This window comes from Aquarana catesbeiana, linkage group LG01 (genome assembly GCF_042186555.1).
Source record: "Aquarana catesbeiana isolate 2022-GZ linkage group LG01, ASM4218655v1, whole genome shotgun sequence".
Taxonomy (NCBI): Eukaryota; Metazoa; Chordata; class Amphibia; order Anura; family Ranidae; genus Aquarana; species Aquarana catesbeiana.
The window spans coordinates 333523084-333548118 of record NC_133324.1 but is presented as its reverse complement, the minus strand read 5'-3'; the positions used below and the strand labels follow the sequence as shown (position 1 = coordinate 333548118).

The following is a 25035-nucleotide window of genomic DNA, read 5'->3' as shown; positions in this document are numbered from 1 at the left end:
TTTGACATTAAATGAACATGTGCAACAATGTACTTGGTTTAGGCGTTTGGGTTTAGATATTAACATTTAAAGAGACCCTGTTGCAATACCAATCAATTCAACAGCACTCTAACCATAAAACTGAATGTGCCTTTATATATATATATTTCATGCATTTTATTTACCTATAAAAGCCCCCCTTGTGTAGACCTCTAAATAACCTGAGACTGCTGCTGGGTGCAGCCATCTTGGACGGGATGTCAGAAATTCCAGCAGCCTAAAGTGACACTCCATAGTATTCCTCTTTGCCCTGCCAGCTTCATAAAAGGTTATTTACAGAGGTGGAGCTGGGTCAGCACAGAGATTAATCAGACACTCCGAAAAGTTTAAAGAGCCTTGATGTGCAAGGAGGCAGAGGACTCTCTCCTGCAGTAGTCAGATTTGCTAGCAAGTTCAGTGCCCATTAAGTCCCCTTTCATACTTATACGACTTGTCCCACGATTTTGTACTGCAAAATCGCACGACAAGTCATTCTCCATGATTTTCAATGACTACCATTCATATTGGCACGACTTTAATTTGTGCTGACTTCAAAGTAGTCCCTGCACTACTTTGGTCCAACTTCCATGCGAGTTGATGTCCATAGACCTCAATGTTAAGCCCTCAAGTAGCATGCAAATCGTACCTGAATAATATAGACACGATTTCAGTACGACTTTGTAAGCACAAGCTGTAAGTACAAGCAGCTTTTTGACCCTTGTCCCACCCAATCCTTTCAGCATAGTAAAGTTGTGGCAAAGTCGTACAAAGGAGTACTGATCCCAAATCGCGCCAAAATCGCTGTAAAATCGTGTCAAAATTGCAGCTGCGAAATCGCGGTAAAATCGCGCGACTTTGAAGTCGCACACGTGTGAAAGGGGCCTAAAGTTTATAAAAATTGCTTGTGGAAAGGAAGAATGCTACAAGTTTGCATTTGAAATACTTGATTTTACTAGTCTTTTTTCTGCATTTTTTTTTTTTTAAGGTACTGATGCGTTATTTTTAGCCTTTGAGTGTATCTTTTATGAATTTTGTTTTGTTTTTGGTTAGTAGGGAAGACTTAGAACTCCTTTTCAATATTTATTGCTGTCTGTATCCCCACTGGTAAATTCAGCCCTCTGTTTGTCCTGCTGACCAGGGACTGAAAGTTATGCCGCGTACACACGAACGGAATTTTGGCCTGCAAAAAACCAATTAAGAGTTTTCCGTCGGAAAATGCGACCGTGTGTATGCTCCATCGGTCTTTTGCTGGCGGAATTCCAGCCAGCAAAAGATTGAGAGCATGCTCTCAATTTTTCGGTCGGGAAAAGTTCCTATCCGAAAATGCGATCGTCTGTGGCAATTCCGACACGCAAAATCCCTACACATGCTCGGAAACAATTCGATGCATGCTCAGAAGCATTGAACTTCATTTTCTCGGCTCGTTGTAGTGTTATATGTCAACGGTTCTTGAGATGAGAAAAACGAACGCGGAATAAGGGAAAATCCAAAATGTTATGCCACGTACACACGATTGGTTTTCTCGTCGGAAAAAGATATGACGGCTTTTCTGACGCTCAAGTTTGCCTTGCATACATACGGTCACGCAAAAGTTTGCTGAAATTACGACCGTCAAGAACGCGGTGACGTACAACACTACAACGAGCCGAGAAAATGAAGTTCAATGCTTCCGAGCATGCGTAGGTATTTTATGCGTCGGAATTGCCACAGATGATTGCATTTTCGGATAGGAACTTTTCCGACCGAAAAATTGAGAGCATGCTCTCAATCTTTTGCTGGCTGGAATTCCGCCAGCAAAAGACCGATGGGGCATACACAGGGTCGCATTTTCCGACGAAAAACTCTCATCGGTCTTTTGCGGGCCTAAATTGCGATCGTGTGTACGCAGCATTACAGTTGTCACTGGAATAGAATGGGATGATACATATTCCAATAGGGACACCTGTTCTGATAACAGCTGAGTCAGAGGGGATTTCCCCTCATTTATATTTTCTTTTAGCCTGGTTTCACACATGTGCGGTGCGAATTGAAGCTCAGGTTTCACTGGGGAGATAACAATCTCCTGTTCAACGGATTCATTGCGTTTTTGCTCAGGATTAGAGAGCAGGGAGAGGGGGAGGGAGGGGGGGGGGAGGGGGAGGTGTAGTGAGGAGAAAGAGAAAATCCTTGTTCAGAACGCAATGCATCTGCGAATCAGATGCGTTCCCATAGGAGATAATAGGCTTGTAGTTCGCACCGCAATGCCCAAAAAACGCACACGTTTTTTGTGCAATGCGCAGTGCGAATGCAACGCACATATGTGAACCAGATGCATTCATATGAATGTATTTTAAAATGTCCTGCGAATTAGATGCGGTGTAAGCCGCATCTAATTCGCATAGGTGTGAACCCGGGCTTACTTTCTGTTGTGTCTCTGTAACAGAAAGTGAAGGGAAATTTCCCAAATGCAATACAGACAGCAACAAAGAAAACTGACAAGGGTTTTAACCAATCCTTTCTCTATCCATAACAAAGAAAATAAAAGTTTTGTCTAGAGATACACTTTAACCTGGAAACATAACCCTAACATTTGAAAGGTATCTGTTTAGTGAAGTTGTCTTTTACATGGCCCTCTCCCTCCAGTGCATTGCCCATGGTTAAATACCCACAGCCGCACTTTGTAGCTCTTCACTGTGCAGCCTTGCCCAGTACCACAATGCTTTGGATTGAAATTCGGCCAAGCCCTGCGCCTACTACACATGCATGTTGCAGCTCTCTTGCATTTCCTATAACTGGGCCTATACTCCTGAGGGTCCTTTCAGATGAACAGTCTTATCAGTTACATTTCTCAGGTTTTTGGGTGGATTTGAATAGAAGCTCAATGTTAGTGAATTGGCAGGTAGATGTATATGGATGTGCGTCCATTTACACCTGACTACCTCCAAGTCCGCCTAGGCCAGGGGTCTCCAACTGGCGGCCCTCCAGCTGTTGCAAAACTACAAGTCCCATGAGGCATTGCAAGCCTAACAGTTACATGCTTGACTCCTTTAGGCAGAGGCATGATGGGACTTGTAGTTCTGCAACAGCTGGAGGGCCGCCAGTTTGAGACCCCTGGTCTAGGCAAAAACCTTTTCTGTTTTCTAAACGTGATGGTTTGGAGGTAAAAGGATGTAAATGGATGCATGTCTGTATATATCCACCTGCTTATAGACCTAACATGCGTCTGTTACAAGATGGAGGCAAAAAACTGCCACAGATATCACAAACGTGGCATCTCTTCCATTTGACTCTAAATTCAGATGGGGATCTGCTTCCGGAACCCCTGCTGATTAGAACAGACAGCGCCTGCCTGTGTGAAAGGCCCTCCGTGAAGACTCCAAACAAAGACAATTTCTGGCTGGAGTTAAGATTGCACATATTCTGTAAACCTCATACCCGTATGTACAAGTATAAACAGGAAGCCTGTATTGTGTGGGGAAATAGGCCACCTTATGAGGATCCTGATTTCACTTGCTGATGTAGTGCAACATCAATGTAAAATAAGGACAAAACACTGATAACCTGTTGTGGGGAATTTAGTGTAACGGTCACATACATTACAATCTCATCCTACAATCTTTGTACAATTACCTTTAAATTTTCCAAAAACCTACCCTAATGCCGTGTACACACGGGCAGACTTTTCGACCAGACTGGTCCGACGGAACTAATCCGTCGGACAATTTGGCCGTGTGTGGTCTTCATCGGACCTGCAGCTGACTTTTTCTGTCGAAAATCAGACAGACTTTAGATTTAGAACATGCTTCAAATCTTTCCGAGTCCGGTCGAAAAATCTGCTCGTCTGTATGCTAGTCCGATGGACGAAAACCGACGCTAGGGCAGCTATTGGCTACTGGCAATCAACTTCCTTATTTTAGTCCGGTGTACGTCATCACGTACGAATCCATTGGACTTTGGTGTGATCGTGTGTAGGCAAGTCTGTTCGTTAGAAAGTCCGTCGGAAAGACCGTCGGACCTTTGTTACCAAAAAGTCCGCCCGTGTGTACACGGCATAACCCTATCTAATCAATTTGTATCCAATCAGGTATGTTCTTGTACAACATAGTTGTTGGTAAATCTAAAAGAGATTGTGCAGAGACATTGTAAAATGTGTGTTAAGCTTAAGTTACCTTGTTATACTAGTACTGCTCACAATCATAAGGCCTTGTGTACTCTTGCGGTTGGGGGGGGCAGTGAAACCATGTGATTGAGCTGTGGTTTAACTGCCCCCCCCCTTATGTTGCAAAGGCAGTGGGCGTAGGTGTACACATGCCGTGGCTCCAATGCTTGGCATTGCGGCCCAGCAAAAATGATCTCTGCCTTTGCATTTAGTAGGCAGTACTGCCCTGGCGCCCCACAGCCACGTGCAATTCACATTGGTTGGGGTGTGCTAGGGTTAAAAGAGTTAAGGTTAAATGCTCTCTGAAGAGTGATCCAAATGCAGATTGCTCTTCAAAAAGCACTGCTACTGTAAACAAGGCCTTAGTCATATTTCCTTGTATATCACTCCATAGTCATGTCATCACACTTTTTGATAGCATTCTATTTGATTTACTCTACTCCATAAACTGTAGGGCACCTTTCACACGTGCGGACTGATTGGGTCTGTCAGTTTTTCTATCGGCGGACCTAATCGGACCATCCATTGCCCTCTTTGCAGCGGCGGGTGGCAACAGACATGTGTCAGATGTGTCACCCACATCTAATTCGATCCTGCCTGCTAAAAAAAAACAGACGGATGGGGATCGGTTCCCCATCCATCGGGTGGATTGGGGTTGGATGTAAATAGACAGGTGGTCCGTTCTCATCTGACCACTGTGTCTGTGTGTTTGCTCTGCATAGGCAGAGAGGACACGGACTTGTCATCCGCCTGCTCAGCAGGGATCAGTGTAGAGTGCCAGTGTGAAAGGGGCCTTAATGCGTTTGTTAACCCAAAAAAAAAAATCCTGTTCCTTTAAAGCATTTTATACAGCACAGTGCTTGTGCTGTGCCCTGTAACACCTGTAATACCTGGCTGATCCTGCCTGGCTATACCCTACCCCCTGTTCGCGGACTCCGATATATCAGGGCTGCTGAGCCCTGACACCGCAGTCATCTGTATGTGCCTCCGTGATCCGCAGCTTGCTATCTGTCTCCTGTGTGCTCTCCCCCCTCCCCTCTCTGCCTGTCAGCTTGTGACATTGCCTGCCCCCTCACCCCCTGCTGCTCAAATAACTTTCTCTTCATACCATCCCCTATGTGTTCTAATCCCGTGTCCCCCTGTGTGAGTGATTTATAAAAAAAAAGCCTGCTATGCCTTATTTCACAGCTCTTCCCAGCGATCACATGATCGGCTCTCTCCTCTCCTCTCCCAAGTGATGTCAGTGGGGGAATCTCAGCCCCACCCGCTGCATCTATCTAGCTGTGAAATTTGGTATAGCAGGCTTTCTTTTTATAAATCACTCACACAGGGGGGATGGTATGAAGATGTGAAAGTGGCTTAACAGGCACTTTAAGCCCACACATGCAGAATGTCGGGAGACATTTGCCGGTTAAAAAAAAAAAAACAGCCGACGATTCTGCCATTCTGCCCGTTTCAGTCTGACCGAACATGCATGCTGGAAAATCAGCAGCCTAATGACTCCCGATCAGCACTCAGCCAATGGCAGAGAGCGCTGATCTGAGTGTTCTGGTGGGGGTCCCCTGTCAGTTCAGTGGGAGAGATCACTGGATTAACCTTGCATGTGTAGTAATCTTCTAACGATCTACCAACGAGTATATAGTGGAAGGGCCAGCCTGATTGGATAAACTCTGATTGGATAGTGTAGGTAGGCCCTCGTATTGCATAGTTTTGGTAGATCTAGATTGTACAAAGTTTGTTTGGTCAGACTGTAACGTGTATGGTGAGCCTTACTGATTGGCTATATTCAGAGCATTATTGTGGATGATGTATAAGCACACCATTGTCAGAACCTGTCCATACCGATTCAAGTATAACAAAATGCAAAATATTTTTTTAGTTTTGGATAGAGTGAAGATGGATTAGAACACCTTTAGGTTCACATATGAGCCACATGCGGCCGACAGCAGGGGTCCGATGCGTGCTGGTTTACCGTTTCAGGTCCGATTTCATCCCGAATTTTGGGCTTAATTGGGCTGAAATGGACCAAAGGATGCACAGCCTGCCACGAAGATATATGAACCGGCTCCATAGAGGGCCGGTCAAAATCTCCTGCTATTGCGAATTGGATGTGAGGATCTTGCATCCAATTCGCAATGGTGTGAACCCAGCTTTAAATTTTTATTGCAGTCAGTAGTCCATTAGGAAGATTCCACCTCTCTATGTGTTTTGTTTATGGTTATCACCGAGACTGAGCCCAGATTCACACTGACAGCGGGAATGAAATTGTGCGAGTTCTGCTGAACTTGCACAATTTCATTCCCACATGTCAGTCTGACTTTGGGGGCATTTTCAGAGACATCTGTGCAGGTTCCTGCACAGATGTCTATACAAATCGCACCCAGAAGTCGCCGAAAGTAGTACAGAAACTACTTTTGGGAATCGGAGCGGCGCTGCAAATATGGTGACACACCGATTCGGACAGTGCCATTGCCGCCAACTTGGCATGCGAATTGACATGTCAAATCGCATCAATGTGAACCTAGGCTGAAAGGGAAAGAAAATCCTGAATTTGAAGTTGTCACTAATACAGTAATAGAGGAGAAATCTTCCAACGACAATAAATCGGGGGGGGGGGGGGACCCTGGTGACACCCCTGGGATTTGCTCGCTTTGAAGAGAGATTTCCTCTCACTTCCTGTTTTGACTATAAGACAGGAAGTGAGAGGAACTCTCCCCAATGGGATGCAGGTAGCAAAAATAAATAAATAAATAACCCCGACGGGGGTTATAACCTTCCCTTTATCCAAAATGGAAATAAAAAAGTTTTGTGTTTAGTTCTACTTTGAGTTCATGCTTGGCTGTCGTCAGGCTAAATGGGGCAGACACACTACTACCAAGTATATAATGGTGTTGCTATGACATTTTCTTTTATTGTACACCTGTGGGTCACACCCCAGCCTGAAAGCAGTTTACGGGAATGTCTTAATGACAGACGCTCGGCTTGGCACCTATTGTACTGCTCAGGAATGAAGTGTGTACTGGAACACCCACAGCCAGGGCAGAGAAGATGACTTTCCATCACCTTCAGATGAGAGGTCTGGAGGTAGGGCTGTGTACCTGCCAGGTTTACTAGGTGTAGATGACATGGCCTGTGCCTTTAAGACCATGCACCTCCCATTTAGATGGGAAAAGAACATGTGACAGGGAAGCAGTGCTAGTGTCTGTGTTCCAACAGCAAGAGAGACCGATAAGTGCCTGCCGGAGGAGAACAGAAAGGACAAAAGTTTCCAAAATAGGAGAGCACACAGTACACAGATAAGCCATACCAAGGGGTGGAGGAAGGCAGGCAGACAATTGTGGGAATTCCAAGCAGCACACAAACAGACAAAGCTGGGCTGATTCAGAGGAATGCTGAACGACAGAACAAGTTGGATAGGAAGTCAGAAATTACAAGGGAGACCATACAATACAGAGTTCTTCCATATTTGAACGAACGTTCAGGAAGCAGGGAGGGTGATCGAGGGGGGGATTAAAAATGGAAAGTTTAAACTAAAGGTTAAAAGATAACGCTGAATCCAGAATAAACAAGTGAAGCAGAGCGCTAGCAGTGGAGCCCGCAGTGTGAACATGCCACATTTTACAGTCACCAAAGTGCCCGATCCAGAGGATGACATCGAGGAGGACAGCTTCATGGCCCTAAAAGAAGGTGAGGATGAAGAATCCTGGAGGGCTGGTAAGTCTCTCTTACTGGCACTTTAGCCAGCACTCTCGTTTTCCTGATCAGTGGTTTAGATAACAAGCAGATGGGAGATGTGGACCCACAACACAACTATCAATGGATCCCTTCAAGCCGTGCTTGTGATTTGTTGAGTGTCTTCATTTCATGATTCATTTATTGACTGTAAACATTCAATAGTGCTGGCCATACACTATCTGAAAAATCGGACTAACCCATTTTCGAAAAAACGAACATTCGGCAGTGAGCGCAAACGATAGTGCCATCATGTAACGACTAAGGATGAACTTAGGCGTGTTCACAACTAACACGTGCAGAGCCCGTCAGGAAGTCGGCACGGCACAGCGCTAATCACGGGCAGTGAGACATTGTCCTGATGTGTGGCTGCAGAGATGGAGAAATGTCTCATTGCCTGTGATTAGCGCTGTGCAGTGCCGACTTCCTGGCGGGCTAGTTGCGAACACGCCTGAGCTCATCCTTCGTAATGACCGATAAATCGTTCAGTGGACATTAATGTATTTTTTGTTTGTTTTTTTTACATATACCTAGTGCAGACAGTTTGGACAGGAAACACATTAACCTTTCAATTTATCGTTCGTTCTGCAGAAAATTTCCAATCTTGTCCTTCGTTTTCTCGGCTGCCCATTAACTGGCCGAAAAACTAATGAACTGTCTAAATGACTGAATTTCAACCGAATTTTCATATAGTGTATGGCCAGCATAAGGCCTATGAGTAGAAATTCTAACAGTTGTGTTCTGTTTGCTTAATTGGATATTGAAAGGGTTTAACTAAAAATGGACATCATACCCAGATGTGCTTATACAACGTCTCATATCTTAGAATGTGACATTGTGACATTGTACTTCTCTAATCAGACGCAGTTTAGGTGTGAGAAGCCCACACCTCCATGGTGACCAGGTTTGATATACTTCAGTATTTGTGGGCTTTATTTTCTACAAGCACATCTGACAACTTTACTGTTAGCTTTGGCTGTGACAATGGCTTTTATATATAAAAAAAAAACAACATTGTCTTTTGAATAATAATTAAAAAAAAAAAATGTTACCTTTTAAAATGGTTTAAGGTTATTTTCAAACTAGCTTCCGCGATAAAAGCAGCATTTTACTTTGCAGGCAAACACAACCATGTCAGCTCTGGCAGGGAGTGGTACAATGTGTGTTTTAGCACATGATACTGAATACGGTTTTTTTTTTTTTTTTTTTTTCTTTTACTATTTTTGAACTTCATATTTTTCACAGCAGCACAGTGCATTAAGTTTCACTGCAATGTGGTGCCATCGACACTGGTGGAACAAGGCACATAGAAAACAATTGTTTTCTACATACAGAAAAACACAGGTCACTGCTCCATAGTGTGATTGAGCCCTTAGGGTGAATTCACACATAGTGAGGTGACAGGCATTTTACTGCATTGTCCCCTCAAGGACACACAGAAAACAGTTGTTTTCTGTGTTTTCCATTCACGATGTAGTGCAGTACAGAGCTGCACGCGCTGCATTTTATCGCAGCACACAGAATCACATGGCACTGTATAGTAGCGTAGCAACATCAATGAAGTGTACTTTTGTACATTTCAAATAAAATTTGTATGGAAAAAAAAAAAAAAGGAGCTGTGTGTGAATCATGCACCACACTGCCCAATACCTCAGTTGGGAACAGACAGCTGCGAGGGTAAAGCAGGCCAGCAGCTGTCCGTTCCTGTGTGAGCCAGCCCTCAGTGTCTTCTGTTCATGCATACTAAGGATACTAAAGGCCCGTTCACACTGTGACAGCGACACTGGATAATCGCCAGTCACTCCTAGGGCACATAAAAAACAATTGTTTTCTATGTGACCTGTTCGCACTGCAACACAGCCCGGAGTTGCAGTGCAGTGAGCTGTGATAAAATGCACATGTGCTACATTTTATTGCTGCATATAGGTAGGCACAGCAGTGCAGCAGCAGAAATGATGTGCACTTTTTGCACTGCAAATAAAGTCAACAAAAAAAAAGAAAAAAAAGGAACTGTGTGATGCAATGAAAAGGACATTACACCAGCCCATCACCACAGCTCACTGCAGCTGAATCTGACAGCTGCCTGCACACTAAACAGAGCGTTCGCCCTAGTATGTGTACAAATTGGGTATGCATATGTGTTACCACATTCGCCATGCCAGTCCCAAGCTTAGGTAATTGAGGGTACTGAGGAACATCCCGGCATGCCTACATCATAAAGAAAATCCTATTGGAAAGGGCATCAACCATATCAGACATAGTGCCCAGGTTGCTGGCCCCTAGAATCTGAGTGTCAGATATGACTGAACATTATATATATGTGTGTGTGTGTGTGTGTGTGTGTGTGTGTGTGTGTGTGTGTGTGTGTATGTATGTGTATATATATATATATATATATATAATTTGAAAAAAGACACAAGTCCATCTAGTTCAACCAAAATAATAATAATAATGCGAACCCATATACACAATCCTTCACCCACAGTTGATCCAGAGGAAGGCAAAAAAAACCCATCTATGTTTATCTTGGTCTCATCAGACCACAGGACATGGTTCCAGTAATCCATGTCCTTAGTCTGCTTGTCTTCAGTAAACTGTTTTCGGGCTTTCTTGTGCATCATCTTTAGAAGAGGCTTCCTTCTGGGATGACAGCCACACAGACCAATTTGATGCAGTGTGCGACGTATGGTCTGAGCACTGACAGGCTGACCCCCCCCCCCCCCAACCCTTCAACCTCTGCAGCAATGCTGGCAGCACTCATACATCTGTTTCCCAAAGACAACCTCTGGATATGATGCTGAGCATGTGCACTCAGCTTCCTTGGTCGACCATGGCGAGGCCTGTTCTGAGTGGAACTTGTCCTGTTAAACCACTGTATGGTCTTGGCCACCGTGCTGCAGCTCAGGTTCAGGGTCTTGGAAATCTTCTTATAGCCTAGGCCATCTTTATGTAGAGCAACAATTCTTTTTTTTTCAGATCCTCAGAGAGTTCTTTGCCATGAGGTGCCATGTTGAACTTCCAGTGACCAGTATGAGAGAGTGAGAGCAATAACACCAAATTTAACACACCTGCTCCCCATTCACACCTGAGACCTTGTAACACTAACGAGTCACATGACACCGGGGAGGTAAAATGGCTAATTGGGCCCAATTTGGACATTCTCACTTAAGGGTGTACTCATTTTTGTTGCCAGCAGTTTAGAAATTATTGGCTGTGTGTTCTGTTATTTTGAGGGGACAGCAAATTTACACGTTATACATGTTATACAAGCTATACACTCACTACTTTACATTGTAGCAAAGTGTAATTTCTTCAGTGTTGTCACATGAAAAGATATAATAAAATATTTACAAAAATGTGAGGGTGTACTCACTTTTGTGAGATACTGTGTGTGTGTGTATATATATATATATATATATATATATAATCTATCTATCTCTACTTTTCAAATTCCAATTGTCGATAACTGAATGATCGTCTAATAAGTACCTCTATCTGTGTAACCAGGTCATTGGGCTCACATTATATGGTTGGATTAAGAAGTGTATGGCTAAGTTCAGCATTATTTAACATTTTAGTTAAAATAGATTTGACTTTTAAACATCATTACTAGATGATTGTAAAGTCTTCAGATACTAAAGATCATTTTAATTCTTTTGTTTTCCACAAAAGATCGAAGCCAGACATCAGTAACAGAGGAAAACAGCAAGCTTCTAGGTACAGTTTTTGTTTGGTTTCAAATGATATTATGCTCAGTGAGACGTGTGACAGTTGTTATGACTGAATACTGTCTTCTCCAGAAATTGACCGCAGGAAGAACTCCGCTCTGTACCAGAATCACAATGAAGAGGGGGAAGATTCGTATGACAGAAATCTGGCTTTGTTTGAGGTAAGAGATGGGTGGTCACATTATACAATCCTCAGTTATCTAAGTGACACAGATCATATTCTGTAGAGCAGTATTTCTCAACCTTTTCAACACAGAGGAACCCTTGAAATAACTTTCTGGTCTCAGGGAACCCCTGCTAAAAATTACCATATCTACAAATTAAGATACATTAGTGTGATGTCAGTGGGAAGAATGGTCCTTAAACTTGTGGTCATTAGGAAGAATTGCTCTCTTACAGATAACTAAAAGATCAATGGTGTCAGTGGGAATGGCAGGGCAGAAACTTCTTATTGCACAAGGAACCCCTAGCAACCTCTGGAAGAACCCCAGGGTTCTGCTGAACCCTGGTTGAGAAACTCTGCTCCAAAGACTGTATGTCTGTGTAGAATATAACATCAGGAATGACCTCCAGAATGAATAGTGGTCTTGGGATTTGTATTGTACACCACCCTTTTGGGAAATTCTTTAAAACGGCACTCAAAGGCTGTGATCCTTCCACTGTTTTAGGATTTCTTTAAATAATAGGCAGTAATAAATAAAGGTTAGCTAGGTCCCTGACTCAAAATCACAGACTGTGTGTGGCCCTAAAGAAAGAGTTGTGTAACCTTGAATTGTATTTTTTTTCTTGCAATATTTACTGCTGAATATAATGTACATGTATGTCTTTCTTTTTACATGCAGGAAGAGATGGACACAAGGCCCAAAGTTTCCTCCCTCTTAAACCGTCTGGCCAATTACACTAACCTCCCTCAAGGTGCAAAAGAACATGAGGAGGAGAGCGAGGGCAAAAAAAAGCAAACTAAGGTAAAAAATAATATTTCACTGCAGATCTGAGTTTACTTTGTCAGTACATTATATTCACTGCACCTATGTTTTTATGTTTTATTAGGCACCTCGAATGGGAACAATTATGGGGGTGTACCTTCCGTGCTTACAAAACATTTTTGGTGTTATCTTGTTTCTTCGTCTACCTTGGGTAGTGGGGACTGCTGGGATACTACATGCCTTCTGCATTGTATTTTCCTGCTGCTGCTGTGTAAGTAGTGTTGAAATATGTCCTAGTTCTTGGATGTAATGGTTAATATGGATACACGTGCAAACTTGATGTAAATTTCTCTTTTCAGACATTGCTTACAGCAATCTCAATGAGTGCTATAGCGACCAATGGGGTAGTACCAGGTAAAGTCCTATCTCAGCCAGGCTGTGTTCTGTGCAGACTTTTTTAGGTTTTGTGATCTTTATGTGTTTTTCCTATCCTAAAACTATATCTAGTTTTAGTCGAGTTTTAATGGTCTTCTGATCATACAGTCTCATTCATGTCACTATTTTTTTTTTCCCCTTATATTAGCGGGTGGTTCATACTTTATGATTTCCCGGGCACTTGGCCCTGAATTTGGAGGTGCTGTTGGTCTCTGCTTTTACCTTGGAACAACCTTTGCTACTGCTATGTATATCCTTGGAGCAATTGAGATATTCCTGGTAAGACATGATGACATTTTCTACAGACTGTAGTTTTTTTATTATGCTGTACTGGAAGGTAAGTTAGTTTAAGCTGGCCATGGCCTGCAGAAAAATCGAATCTCTGTTGATAAAATTGCATTTTCTCACAATTTGTCTTAATTCTGATGGTTGATCAAACTTATGGTTGGTAGCTTCGTTTCTGATGATTACTTGCAAATCTATGTGTGATGTCTATGAATTGAAAGTGGTTGAAATTAAAAATTGACACATGTATACATTAAGGTGCTTGTAAATCTGCCTAATAGATATTTAGAGAAAAATAAAACCCATTAAACAGTTGTGTAGGACCCTTCACTACACTGGTCAAAGTTTCTTTGGGTTCTACTGAAGAAACAAACTGATTTTTTTTTTTTTCTGTTCAATTACTGTCGGCAGCTATAACCACCAGCAGTGATCATTGTATTCCGATGGCTGGGAAACCTCCCGCTGTCAGAATACAATAGCGCAGCGAGAGGGATTCCCCCATCAACAATGACTGTGTTGAGGGGGGAATCGAGCAATTTTCTTCCCTTCAATCTGTGGTTAAAGGAAAGAAAATTGTATAACATTTTAAAATGTGTGTGGCCTGCCTTATTCACATAAACAACTGACCCTAGAAGTTTATAGAGTGCAGCATTGCACAGACGCCTTGCCCTGAGGGCAGTAAGATCATGACTGGATGATTAACCAGCCTTTCAAGTGTATGGACACCTTTTTAGAAGAGTCATCCAAGGTTTCTCTTTCAGAACAAACAGTTCCAGTTAGTTTGTAGAGTTTATTATGAGCGACAGTAATCACTGAGTGTTTATCAACATTTTAACACGTAAAAGCTAAAGATTTGTTATATTAGTCAAAAATATACATATATAAAAATCCCACTAGGTGGAAGAAACTTGTTATACTAGTCTTCTTTTTTCCGCTGTGTAGTGAAATAGATGTAAGGTTACATAGCTAAAAGTAGACTGACGTAAGGTGATCTAAAGTGGTTGGCCATCGGTCTCAAAGCTAATGGCTGAGCTGGTAGCTGTGTGGGAAAAATCAGACAGGTTAGAAAACCTGTGCTGGATGCTTTTTCTTCCTGCCAATAAGCAGATCCAACAGAGTCTGCCAGTGTCACTTTCCTCCATTCAATTAAACACAAACATTTATCAAAGCCAAACATTCATGTTACAAGTAGTGGCACACAGCAGGAATGCCTGAGGGCAGGTGGATTGTTCACACACATGCAACTGCATGAAGGCGTCTATAGGGAAATTAAAGCTGGCCACACACCTTTTTATAGAATTCTTTTGTTTAGCTTGAGGGTTGAAAGAAATAAAATCTAACAGACTCTTCCATCCAAGCTAAACAGCACGAACTCCCACTACGCTTATTGTATCCTGAAAGCTGGCGCCGGCTGTCAGAATACTTGAGCAGTGCCTGTATCTGATTGGATGCAAGCTCTGTTTGGCCGATAATTTTCTGCTTGGCTTCTTTGATTTATCAAAGGATACTGGAGAAAGTGGTGCCAACAGGGCAATCCAGTGGTCAAATTTGGCCAATTCATCAGAAACCAGCCAAAATTTGCTCAGTGTATGGCCAGTTTAAAAATGCTTACATACCATAGGTGGCAGCTGGATAGTAATAGTAATTTGCCTGGAAAATCCAACTGGATCTTGTCTTTCCCAAAGCAGGCTTATCCAGGGCATGTTGCCAGGGGTCATAGTGGGCCTATAGACAAGATGTAGCCTGACATGACAGTAACTGGCAAGGAAGGGGGGGGGGGGGTTTACTAACAGTGGATTGTGCAAAATCTGTTGCAGCTCTGCATAGAAACCAATCGGCGTCCCTGTTTTATTGTCAAAGCTTAATTGGCTACCATGCACAGCTGCACCAGATTCTGAGTGTTTTAGTAAGAGCCCATTCACACAGGGGCAACATGACTTCCAGCGCGACTTTGGGAGGCAACTTGGACACGACTTGAGTATGAATCACAGCACGACTTGGGGCAACTTACAACACAACTTGAAGTCGCCTGCAGGACAGGGAACTTTACAAGTGGCCAATCAGAGCTTATCAGCTGTGTGTGAGAAGGAGGGGGCTGGCTGTTTAGTGGAGGAAATTACTTTCTGTTTCCTTTCTGCTTCCTGTAAAGTTGCCTCAGTATGAACAGTGATCAGACTTGGAGGCAACTTCCATTGAAATCAATGGGTACAAGTTGCCTTCAAGTCGGATTGAAGTAGTACAGGAACCTTTTCTGAAGTCGGAGCAACTGCAGTAGTGTGCATTAAGATGGATCCATTCACTTACATTGATTTTTTCATGTAGCGCGACTTGAGGCGACTAGGGGCGACTTGGGGCGACTTGAAGTCGGATCCAAAGTTGCCCCTGTGTGAATGGGCTCTAAATTTCCCCCAAAGTGTCAACTTTTTCTCTAATGCCTGTAGACCCCTCAAAGCGGACCTTGCACACCATACAAGCTCTGATTTTTCAATTGTGCCCCCTTTCCAAAAAAAACTGGTTTAGGCCTGGTTCACACCTATGCATTTTTTTTGTGCTTTTTGCATTTTGCAAAATGCAAAAAGCACCAAAAATGCATAAGTGTGAAAAATAGATATTATACATATCTTTCCACCAGCTTCTGTGATTCAGAGGGTAATGTCATCATCCTAATGATGAGATGCCAAGAATGGTAGGTATTTTAAGGCTCCATTCACGCTTGTGTAAATTGTCATGCAACTTTGGATATGCAACTTGAGGGCCATAGACGTCAATGTTAACCATCAAAAGTTGCATGAAAGTTGTACCTGAATGTTATACAATGCAGCAGTTGTCCATTATCACTGGTCAAAGCCAAAGACGTATCCAAGTTGCACCCATCCAAAGTTGCGTCAAAGTAGCACTTCAAAGTTGGTGCAACTTTGGAGTTGTACAAATGTGAATGGAGCCTGAGCCTCATGAGAAGACACCACAGCACAGTATTAGCATATTTTAAGAGACATTTGGGTTTTACTCTACATGCCCCAGATCTCACTGGAAGGATGATGTCACCCTCACCTAGGCGCTGTAGGGAGGTGAGTATTATATATATATATATATATATATATATATATATATATATATATATATATATATATATATATATATATATATATATATATATATATATATATATTAGATAGATAGATATAGATATATCTAACATATTTTATTTTTTTTTCACATTTTTTTACCAGTCAGTGTTTCTTAGCAAGAGGGAGGAGTCATATTTGAAAAGTGGACCTTGCATTTAATTGCAAACAATATGATTTCCATTGTCATGCATTTCTGTCTGACTCAAGTCACATCTGTGTGAACCAGGCCTTCGTTTGTGTCCTGTCCTGTGTTCTATTCTGTTTGTTTTTATTTTTTATGCTAATTGTGGCTTCCTGCGGTGACTTTCATTAGGTTTATTGTACTCGTTAACTGTTGTAGGAAATGGTTAATTAGGGTTATACATTGTATTTGTATATTCATTGAACCCTTTTAAAAGGACAGATGGTGTTTCAGTATTATTGTGCATTCAGTTTACATTTAAAACATTTCATTAAAATACCACTTATCTATGATTTGTTTGCACTTAACATATTATGCCTGTATACAGTAAACATGCACACCTGTGGCATTTGACGTCAACTTTAGTCCAGGGCTGAATTGCATGGCTGCAGCAATGGAATGCTTTCAGATGTAATGTATAAAGAGAATAAAGCTGGTATGAGATGGGTAGAGGTGTTACTCAGTCCCCAATAGTAGGCACAAAACAAAAAACAAAATTGCCCATGGGACTTTTAAAGAGCACACCTCAAAACGTACCAGGTTACATTTATAAATGGTTTATTCAACACACATTTATCGCATACTAGCCCATTATGTGCCACTTACCTGCAAAAGAATCCAGCAATGTCCCCTGTGTAGGCAGTGTCCATCTGCTGGCCCCTCTTCCTTCCGGGCCGCGGACTCCGGCTCTGTGATTCGCCGGAGCCGCGTGACGTCACTCCCGCACATGCGCACGGGAGCCGCGATTAATGGTACAGGCTAGGGAAGAAAATGTACTTAATTTAGTTTCTTCCCCGCGCATGCGCCGTTGGAATTTTCAGCGGACTACAAGTGAAATATCTCCTAAACTGCGCACGTTTAGGAGATATTTCCACTACCTATAGGTAAGCCTTATTCTAGGCTTACCTATAGGTAGAAGTCCAAAAAGTGGGTTTAAAACCACTTTAAAAACACGTAATACAGGAAGAAGAAAATATATTAGACATTGACATATTGGTAAATTTTACATTCATGTAATAAACCTTTCCATGAGACCTAGATATGTCACAGAGATGACTGTCAGTAGTCTGGAATGGCTGTGCTAGGTCTTGACGCGTTTCGCGAGAAGAGTCCCACTTCTTCGGGAGAAGCACAAATAGATGCAATTGATGAAAAACTCCTGGCCTACTGGCGTAGTATAGATGACTCTTTGTAAGGTAGTTGAAAGATTACTGTATATGGGTGGGTATACCACACTAGATTTGTAAAAAAAACTTCAAAACAAAATATCCATAAAAGTAGATAAATTTAATGCATAAAGAGCCAACCATGCTACCAAGCTTCCCCCTGGGAGCTGTGTGAGGGTGATGGAAACCAGTGAGAAGCCTCAAAAAACCTGAACCTGGGCGAAAGATGCAAGTCCCACCAAGGAAGTACCCACACCCTCAGAGGGAAACAAATTTCACACCTGATGGCCGGTACTTCCTTTTTTTTTTTTTTATATCTATACAAAAATGTTTTGCCTTTTCATTTTTATTTTTAACTGAACGGGTTGTTTACAATCACTTTAAGGTTGAGTATTCACTAACTTTCAATTAGATTTCTGAAATTATTTTTCAAGTTTTCAAAAAACAAAACAAAAAAAGCCACACATAAGGTATTGTGGTATAAGGCTAGGTTCACGTTATGCCAGTTTTCATGGCATCTGCATTTGCGCAGTCATTGCTGTCCCTACAGAAAACGCAGGGAAACAGTCACCACTCTTTTTCCAAAATTGCAGCTGCAGGGAAACTGCTGCGGTTTCCAGTCCCGGAGGGGGCCAACAGGATTAATGGCACCCCCACGCATCTGCTAAACAGCAGCACGTTTTTGCTGCAGGTGCAGGAAGATGTGTGTTTTACATGCGTTTCCACACCCGCTCAGATGTGAACCTAGCCTTAAGCCTGGTACACACTACTAGTTTGTTTTCGTTCAACCCAGCAGGCTGAATGAAAAAATGGACAGCTCAGGAGGAGCCGCTGTACTAACTGATGTTTGTACAACAATCTCCCTCGCTGAGATATTGTGTTGACAGAGTGACGCCCCTCCGCGCCAGAACACTCCAGCACTCTCAGCCGGGAACCGATTGGCGGATTTTTTTTGGGTCATGCCCCTTCAACAGAATCCGGCTTCTGACGGACCAGCTGCAGTACACATGGGCTGAATGTCGGCCAGTTTCTTTTGAACTGATGCCGCCCTACATTCGGCCCATGTGTACTAGGCTTTAGGAGTCACTTTTAGCATGTGCAGTGTATTTTAAAAGTCATTGAGGGCAGCTGTGCATAGCAACCAATCAGCTTCTGGCTTTCATTTTCAAAGCTTAACTGAGCAGACTGAAGCTAGTAGCTGATTTGTTACTATGCACAGCTGGTCCAGTTTTAGTAAATGCCTGTGTAGTAATTTTAAGTTATCCTTTTACACGTGGCATTTAGTGACCGTTCATCTTTCTCTGCAGGTATACATTGCTCCTGAAGCTGTCATTTTTAAAGGTGAAGGCGTGGCGGAGAACTCGGCAGCAATGCTGAATAACATGCGTGTTTATGGCACAGTATTTCTCATTCTTATGTCTGTCATTGTTTTTGTGGGAGTACGCTATGTGAATAAGTTGGCATCACTCTTCCTGGCCTGCGTCGTACTGTCTATTCTCGCCATCTATGCAGGAGCACTTAAATCTGCCTTTGCTCCACCTGAATTCCCGTAAGTCTATAACCATGCTTAGTTAATGTTCAACAGAACTTGTCAATAGAAAAAGACATAAATGAGCCATATTAAGAAGCTGTAACTATTGTTATTGCAGATTGTGCAGAGCTGTATTTTTCACTTAGGCTGCATTCACTCTACAGCGTTTTGAATCATGGGCAGATCTGCCTGTGATTTGACAGCGGTGATGTGTGAATGACAAAACATGGGACTTGCATTTGAGATGCCATTCATTTGAATGACACCTCAAATCACAGTGTGGGTCTGCCACAATTGTTGCGCGATAAAATGTGCTGCAATCGCGGGACGCATGTCACCTCAAAGTAGCTCCTGAACTGTTTTTGGCTGACATGCGTTCCTCAATGCGGGTATCCGCAAATGCAGCTTGTTTTATCGTGTGACAATCTCAGCAGACCCGCACCGCGATTTGAGGTGTCCTTCAAATAAATGGCATCTCAAATGCGAGTTCCGCGTTTTCTCATTCACACATCAGCACGGCAGATCTGCCTGTGATTCAAAACGCTGTAGTGTGAATGCAGCCTTAAGGTTCATAGATTCAGTTTAACGGATCTTATAACAAAAATCTGAGATTCTTGCTGTAATGATTGAATATTTTTATTATGTAAAAATGTACCCACTGTCCCATGGTATACATAAGAGAGGTGGTGCTCATCATCATCTGACTCCAAAAAAAAAAAGCAAAATAAAGAATTATATAAGCATCAGTGCTAACAGACTTAATTTGGCCAGTGTTCAGCAATTCAAGACCGTCAATAAACAGCACAGAACCGTGACCTGTGACAAACATCCACATACCAGCACAAAGTCCACAACTACACAAATGCTAAAAAAATGTGGTAAACTTTACAGTAGCAGATGGTGTTCGCTGTTATCTGTAAATAGTAAAGTGTTCCTGTGCCCAGACTATGGACATTCAACTATTTACATATTCTTAACAAGCAATACAATAGTTTTAAAAGGGTCATCCCTGGTCCATTCACACTGGAGTTTCATGCACCATTTTTGGGCAGCATACCGTTAATCACGTTAGCGTGTTTCCATACATTACACTGCAACGCAAGTCAGGTGCATTGGGGTGCCTTTAAAAAATGTGCTGTTATTGCAGCGCTATAGTGTAAACATAAAGTTATTGTTTGCCAAAGATCAGAGCAAAGACTCTAGCCCAGTGGTCTCCAAACTGCAATCTGGGGGCCACATGCGGCCGTTTGCTTGCCTTTATCCGGCCCTTGGGGGGGGGGGATTCCTTCCACTGACTCCAAAAATTTGGAGACCCCTACTCTACTCTAAGGGCCTTGGGCGTATCCAGACAACAGGAACTTTTTTTTATTTTGTTCAGCAGGTTGATGTCTATTTAGCTGTGGACAAAAAAAAAAAGTATTAAAAAAAAATTGAAATAGTTAAATTACAAATTATAAAAAAAAAAATTAAAAGAAACCCATCGCCCGTTGCCCACACATATACATGTAAATGTGTGCTTAGGGTGAGCACATTTATGTAAACAATGATAGTACAACACATATTGGGTATCGTCGCATGCTCCAGTGTGAGAGTAATAATTCTGGTCCCTCGTTTATGGTTAACTATATAAACTGATGGTAAAGCATTTAAAACAAAACCTATTGATGATTCCAGGTACCATATTTTCTGGCTGTTTCGCAGCGCAAACAGTGTTGAGGCTTGACATATATGGTATCCACTTATGCAACACAGCCCCATCTTTTATTTTGTACAAAATCTTGGAGATTATATTGTGTCTGTTTGCAATTAAATTCATTTAAGTGTATTTTTTACTTAAAATATTGATTATGCTAATTGTGCAACTGTCTTTTGCGACATAAAACATTACAACTACCATCTTTTTATTCTACAGGGCCTCTGCTTTCAGAAAATGTATATGCTTTGGATGTTTTCCATAATTTTATAGCCTAAATTGCAGATATTAACATGTTTGTGAAAGAGGAAAGCATTGCTCCAATATTTAACTGGCTTAACAGCTGAAAAAACTTGCTGGTTACTTACATTAGAGGACTGGCAGCCTACCATGATTTGTTCTCATAGAAGAAAAAATCTGAGCCCGTGTTTTTTTTCAGTTTGAAATGTAATTTCTTCACAACGCATATAGATACATATGCAGGGTGGATTTGATTTAAATCAAGTCGATTTTAAATCACTACTAAAGGCTTGATTTAAATCCTCATTTTTAAAGAGCAACTGTCATCTCTGTACCGCAGTGGCTCCTCCTCTGAACTGCTGTTGACTCACCGACAGTCCCATTCACTTTAACGGGGTGGCTGGTGATGCGGCAGTGACACAACAAGGTGAGGGACGTGGCGGCAGTAGGTGAGTGGATGCCCGCTAACAGGCACTGCCATGATGGATCTGAAATAACAGGTGCTCTTTAAATGTAAGGATTTATTCTTGCTGGTAGTTAGAATCTTTAATACAAAAACAAAATTAAGCTTTCCTATTTAGAATAATAAGCTGTCAGGTTAGTAAAACAGAGACATCAGAACCGATTCAATCATAGAGTTTTTAGTGTACATAGATTTGCAAACCAATGGGATAAAGGAATATTCCTGAACTTTGTTTTATCTCATGGTTACTGTGAAATTGTGTGAATGCATCAATGCAGTTCATGTTATCTCAGCTTGCAGGTCTTGGATTCATTGAATGAGTTTACTAGAAATGTAAATATTGCAGAATATACAGCCTCATGCTACATAACTAAGCTCCATTTCATGCTGAATAAACAAAATTATTAATGTATCTTAAATAAATTGTCTTTGGATAGATTTTTACCCCCAAAGCATTTTATTAAAATTAAATTTGATAAAAAAAGAAATCCAATTTAAATGAAAAAAAAAATCAGATTTAAAAAAATAAATAAAAAATCATTGATTTTTTTTTATCCACCCTGTACAGAGGTGACCAAGGACCTTTTACTGCCTTCTCAGATTATATGAACTACAAATGAATGGGTAATCAGTGCAAACAGACTTAAAACAATTAAATGAAGCTTGCAAGCTGGACACTTTAAAGGTCAAAGCACAATACCATAATACACTATACACTCAAGAACTATAGTGCAGCGCAAACAGCTAAAAAATAAATAAGTACGTCTAAAAGTCCAAATACATTCACGAAGTAGAGGAATTAAGAGACATCAGCCACTGTGAAGATGTGCATCCAAATTACCTGCATGCTTTGAATTTGGATGCACATCTTTACAGTGATCTCAATGTCTCTTGATTCCTCTTTGTGAATGTATTTAAATGTACTTATTTATATTTAGTTGTTTGCGCTGCACTATTCTTTTCGGATTATATGAATACTTGTATTGTGTATGATTTGGGCACAGGTTCAATGTTTACGTGATCTCAATTGGTGCCTATACTTTTACAAAGTGCATTTTTGTATAGGTTATTACTCTTGTTATACAAGAATGTCTCCTCACTTTCTGTCCTAGTGACAACTGAAAACACATCTTACATAGAGCAGTATACAGCGAAAGATATTTTTCTTTTAAAATGAGTTATGTTGCACTCAATAAGGGCTGGTTTATTACAGGAATTATTTTTTCGCTCGGCTTAACAAACCTGTGTTCATTTGGAATTCATGGTCAATTTTTTAAATTTCCCTTAAATTGTTTAAAGTAAAAAAATATTTTCTAGGCTAGCATAAAATAATTCCTAAAGACTAGGTTGACACTGCTTTGATCCGATTTTCAGTGCCATTATGTAGTGCAACTTGGATGTGATTTGCATATTCTATGGGGCCAAAATCGAGCTGAAACCGCACCAGAGTAGTATAGGAACCTTTTCCAAAATCGCGCCATACTGAGCATTGATGTTAGTGGGCACCATTGAAAACTGAGTGATTTCCATTGTCATGCAATTCTGTGCAAGTTGCATCTGAAATTGCACTAGTGTGACTGGAGCCTTAGGTAATCCGCTCCAATATATATTTAGACTTTAGAGATATGAATATGTCTGCAAGGCAGTGGTGAATATGTAGAGCTGTAAACTTGTCTTTTTTTTTCCTGTACAGCGTCTGTCTGCTTGGGAACCGTACACTATCTAGGCTAGGGTTTAGCACTTGTGCCAAGACCGTGCAGAAGGACAACATAACTTCAGTGTCTGACTTGTGGGACTTGTTCTGTCATCCTCTTGGGCTCCTAAATGCTACCTGTGATGAATATTTTTTTCATAATAATGTTACAGAACAACCAGGCATTCCTGGACTGAGTAGCGGTATCATATCTGGTAATTAGCATTGCTGTGTTACCTCTATTTTTTTACTGTTTGCCTTGGAAAACCATGATGATCAGTTTTTCTGCTTTCTCACTCTGTGTTAGAGAACCTATGGAGCAGTTACCTCCAAAAAGGGGAGATCATAGAAAAGGCTTCTTTACCTTCATCTGAAGTGGTGGGGTCCCTTTCCCATGATTATGTCCTGGCTGATATTACAACATCATTCACCCTCCTTGTTGGCATTTTTTTCCCATCGGTTACAGGTATTCAAACATCTTTACTGCCCATACTAATATGTAAATATGCAATAACTCTTAGCCATACATTAAAGTCTACATTGACACTGACTGGTTTGTATTTTTAGCTGCCCTGCTGGTTAAATCCCTGAAGTTTTCAATATGCTCTTTTGCTAAGTCTGCTTTGAATCTGTGCCTGGAATAATGCATGCCCACATGGCTGAGAACTCCCTCCCCAGCCCCCACAACAACATTGTGTACCTGAGTGGCAAGGTGCCTGCATATGTGTTGTCAAGCGAGAGGGGAGTAAAATGGGGTATACACATACAGAAAATAATCCTGGTTCTGCATGAACCAGCCGAATTTCGGTTCCATGTTTACCACTGTCTGTTCAACAGAAGCCCATCTAACAGCTACCTTCTGCAAGTGCTGATCAGTGTATTCTGGCGGGGAGGAGGGGAGAGAGATCTCTCTATCCACATTGCTTGTGTTGGTGCAGCGATATGATTCTAAGAATCATCCAACGCACCCCTGTAAGGTGAAAAATACTCCACCAAGGAATGAGGGTTACTAATTCTAGGAATTCCTTACCAGAAATTTTCTTTTCTTTCTGGTTGAATGGGGAAAAAAAAAAACTCAGTTTGTATACCCTCCTTTAGTTGCATGCTCCCCCATACCCTGAAGTACTGGGTGGTTTCCTTGCTACTGGCAGCCAAATGGAATAGACTGGAAGTAAAGAGATGCTAAGTATATGCTGCTGGTGACGCCATAATTAAAATGAAGATAGACAGATTTGCTTTTATTCAAGGCCTCAATTCCTTTTGGGCCAAGCTGTTTTCCGCTATGCAGCACAACATGCCTTTTCAGAGATGCACAGAGGGCAGTCCTGCTGCAATGGGTGACCTCATTCTCTCCTGTTGCCCCTAGGGGTGTTTTCTCAGTACCCTTCAGAGGAACCTGTGCCTGTAACCTGGTTAATGGGACCAATATTATTATAGGGTTGTCTTCATTGGAAGCTTCTGCAGCTCCATTATGTGAGACTGAGACACTGTCAGAAACCACGAATCAGACTGAGACAGAAGTACAGTTAAATCACACTTGTTTAATAATAATAAAAAAAGGTAAACCTAGTCAAAACATAGCCAGAGTTCAGGAACCGGAACGGATAGTCAGACAAGCCAAAACGTCAGGGAGCCAGAGATGAGCGTATTAGAACAGCAAGCAGGATCTGGCGTTAGA

General features: G+C 41.7%; 1 protein-coding gene across 4 annotated transcripts in view; it reads left to right on the top strand.

Annotated features, from left to right (window-relative positions):
* SLC12A6 (solute carrier family 12 member 6) overlaps positions 1-25035 on the top strand; it is a 108607-nt gene that overhangs the window by 14638 nt on the left and 68934 nt on the right. For 2 of the 4 annotated variants that reach the window (XM_073631447.1, XM_073631439.1), the window contains exons 3-11: positions 11561-11605; positions 11689-11777; positions 12459-12581; positions 12667-12813; positions 12902-12956; positions 13126-13256; positions 19045-19286; positions 23358-23572; positions 23665-23823. In XM_073631447.1, the coding sequence (XP_073487548.1) occupies positions 11561-11605; positions 11689-11777; positions 12459-12581; positions 12667-12813; positions 12902-12956; positions 13126-13256; positions 19045-19286; positions 23358-23572; positions 23665-23823 (1206 nt within the window). Of the gene's footprint in view, positions 1-7291; positions 7871-11560; positions 11606-11688; positions 11778-12458; positions 12582-12666; positions 12814-12901; positions 12957-13125; positions 13257-19044; positions 19287-23357; positions 23573-23664; positions 23824-25035 lie in introns of those variants that run through there. The other 2 variants (XM_073631464.1, XM_073631455.1) reach the window with 2 other exon arrangements.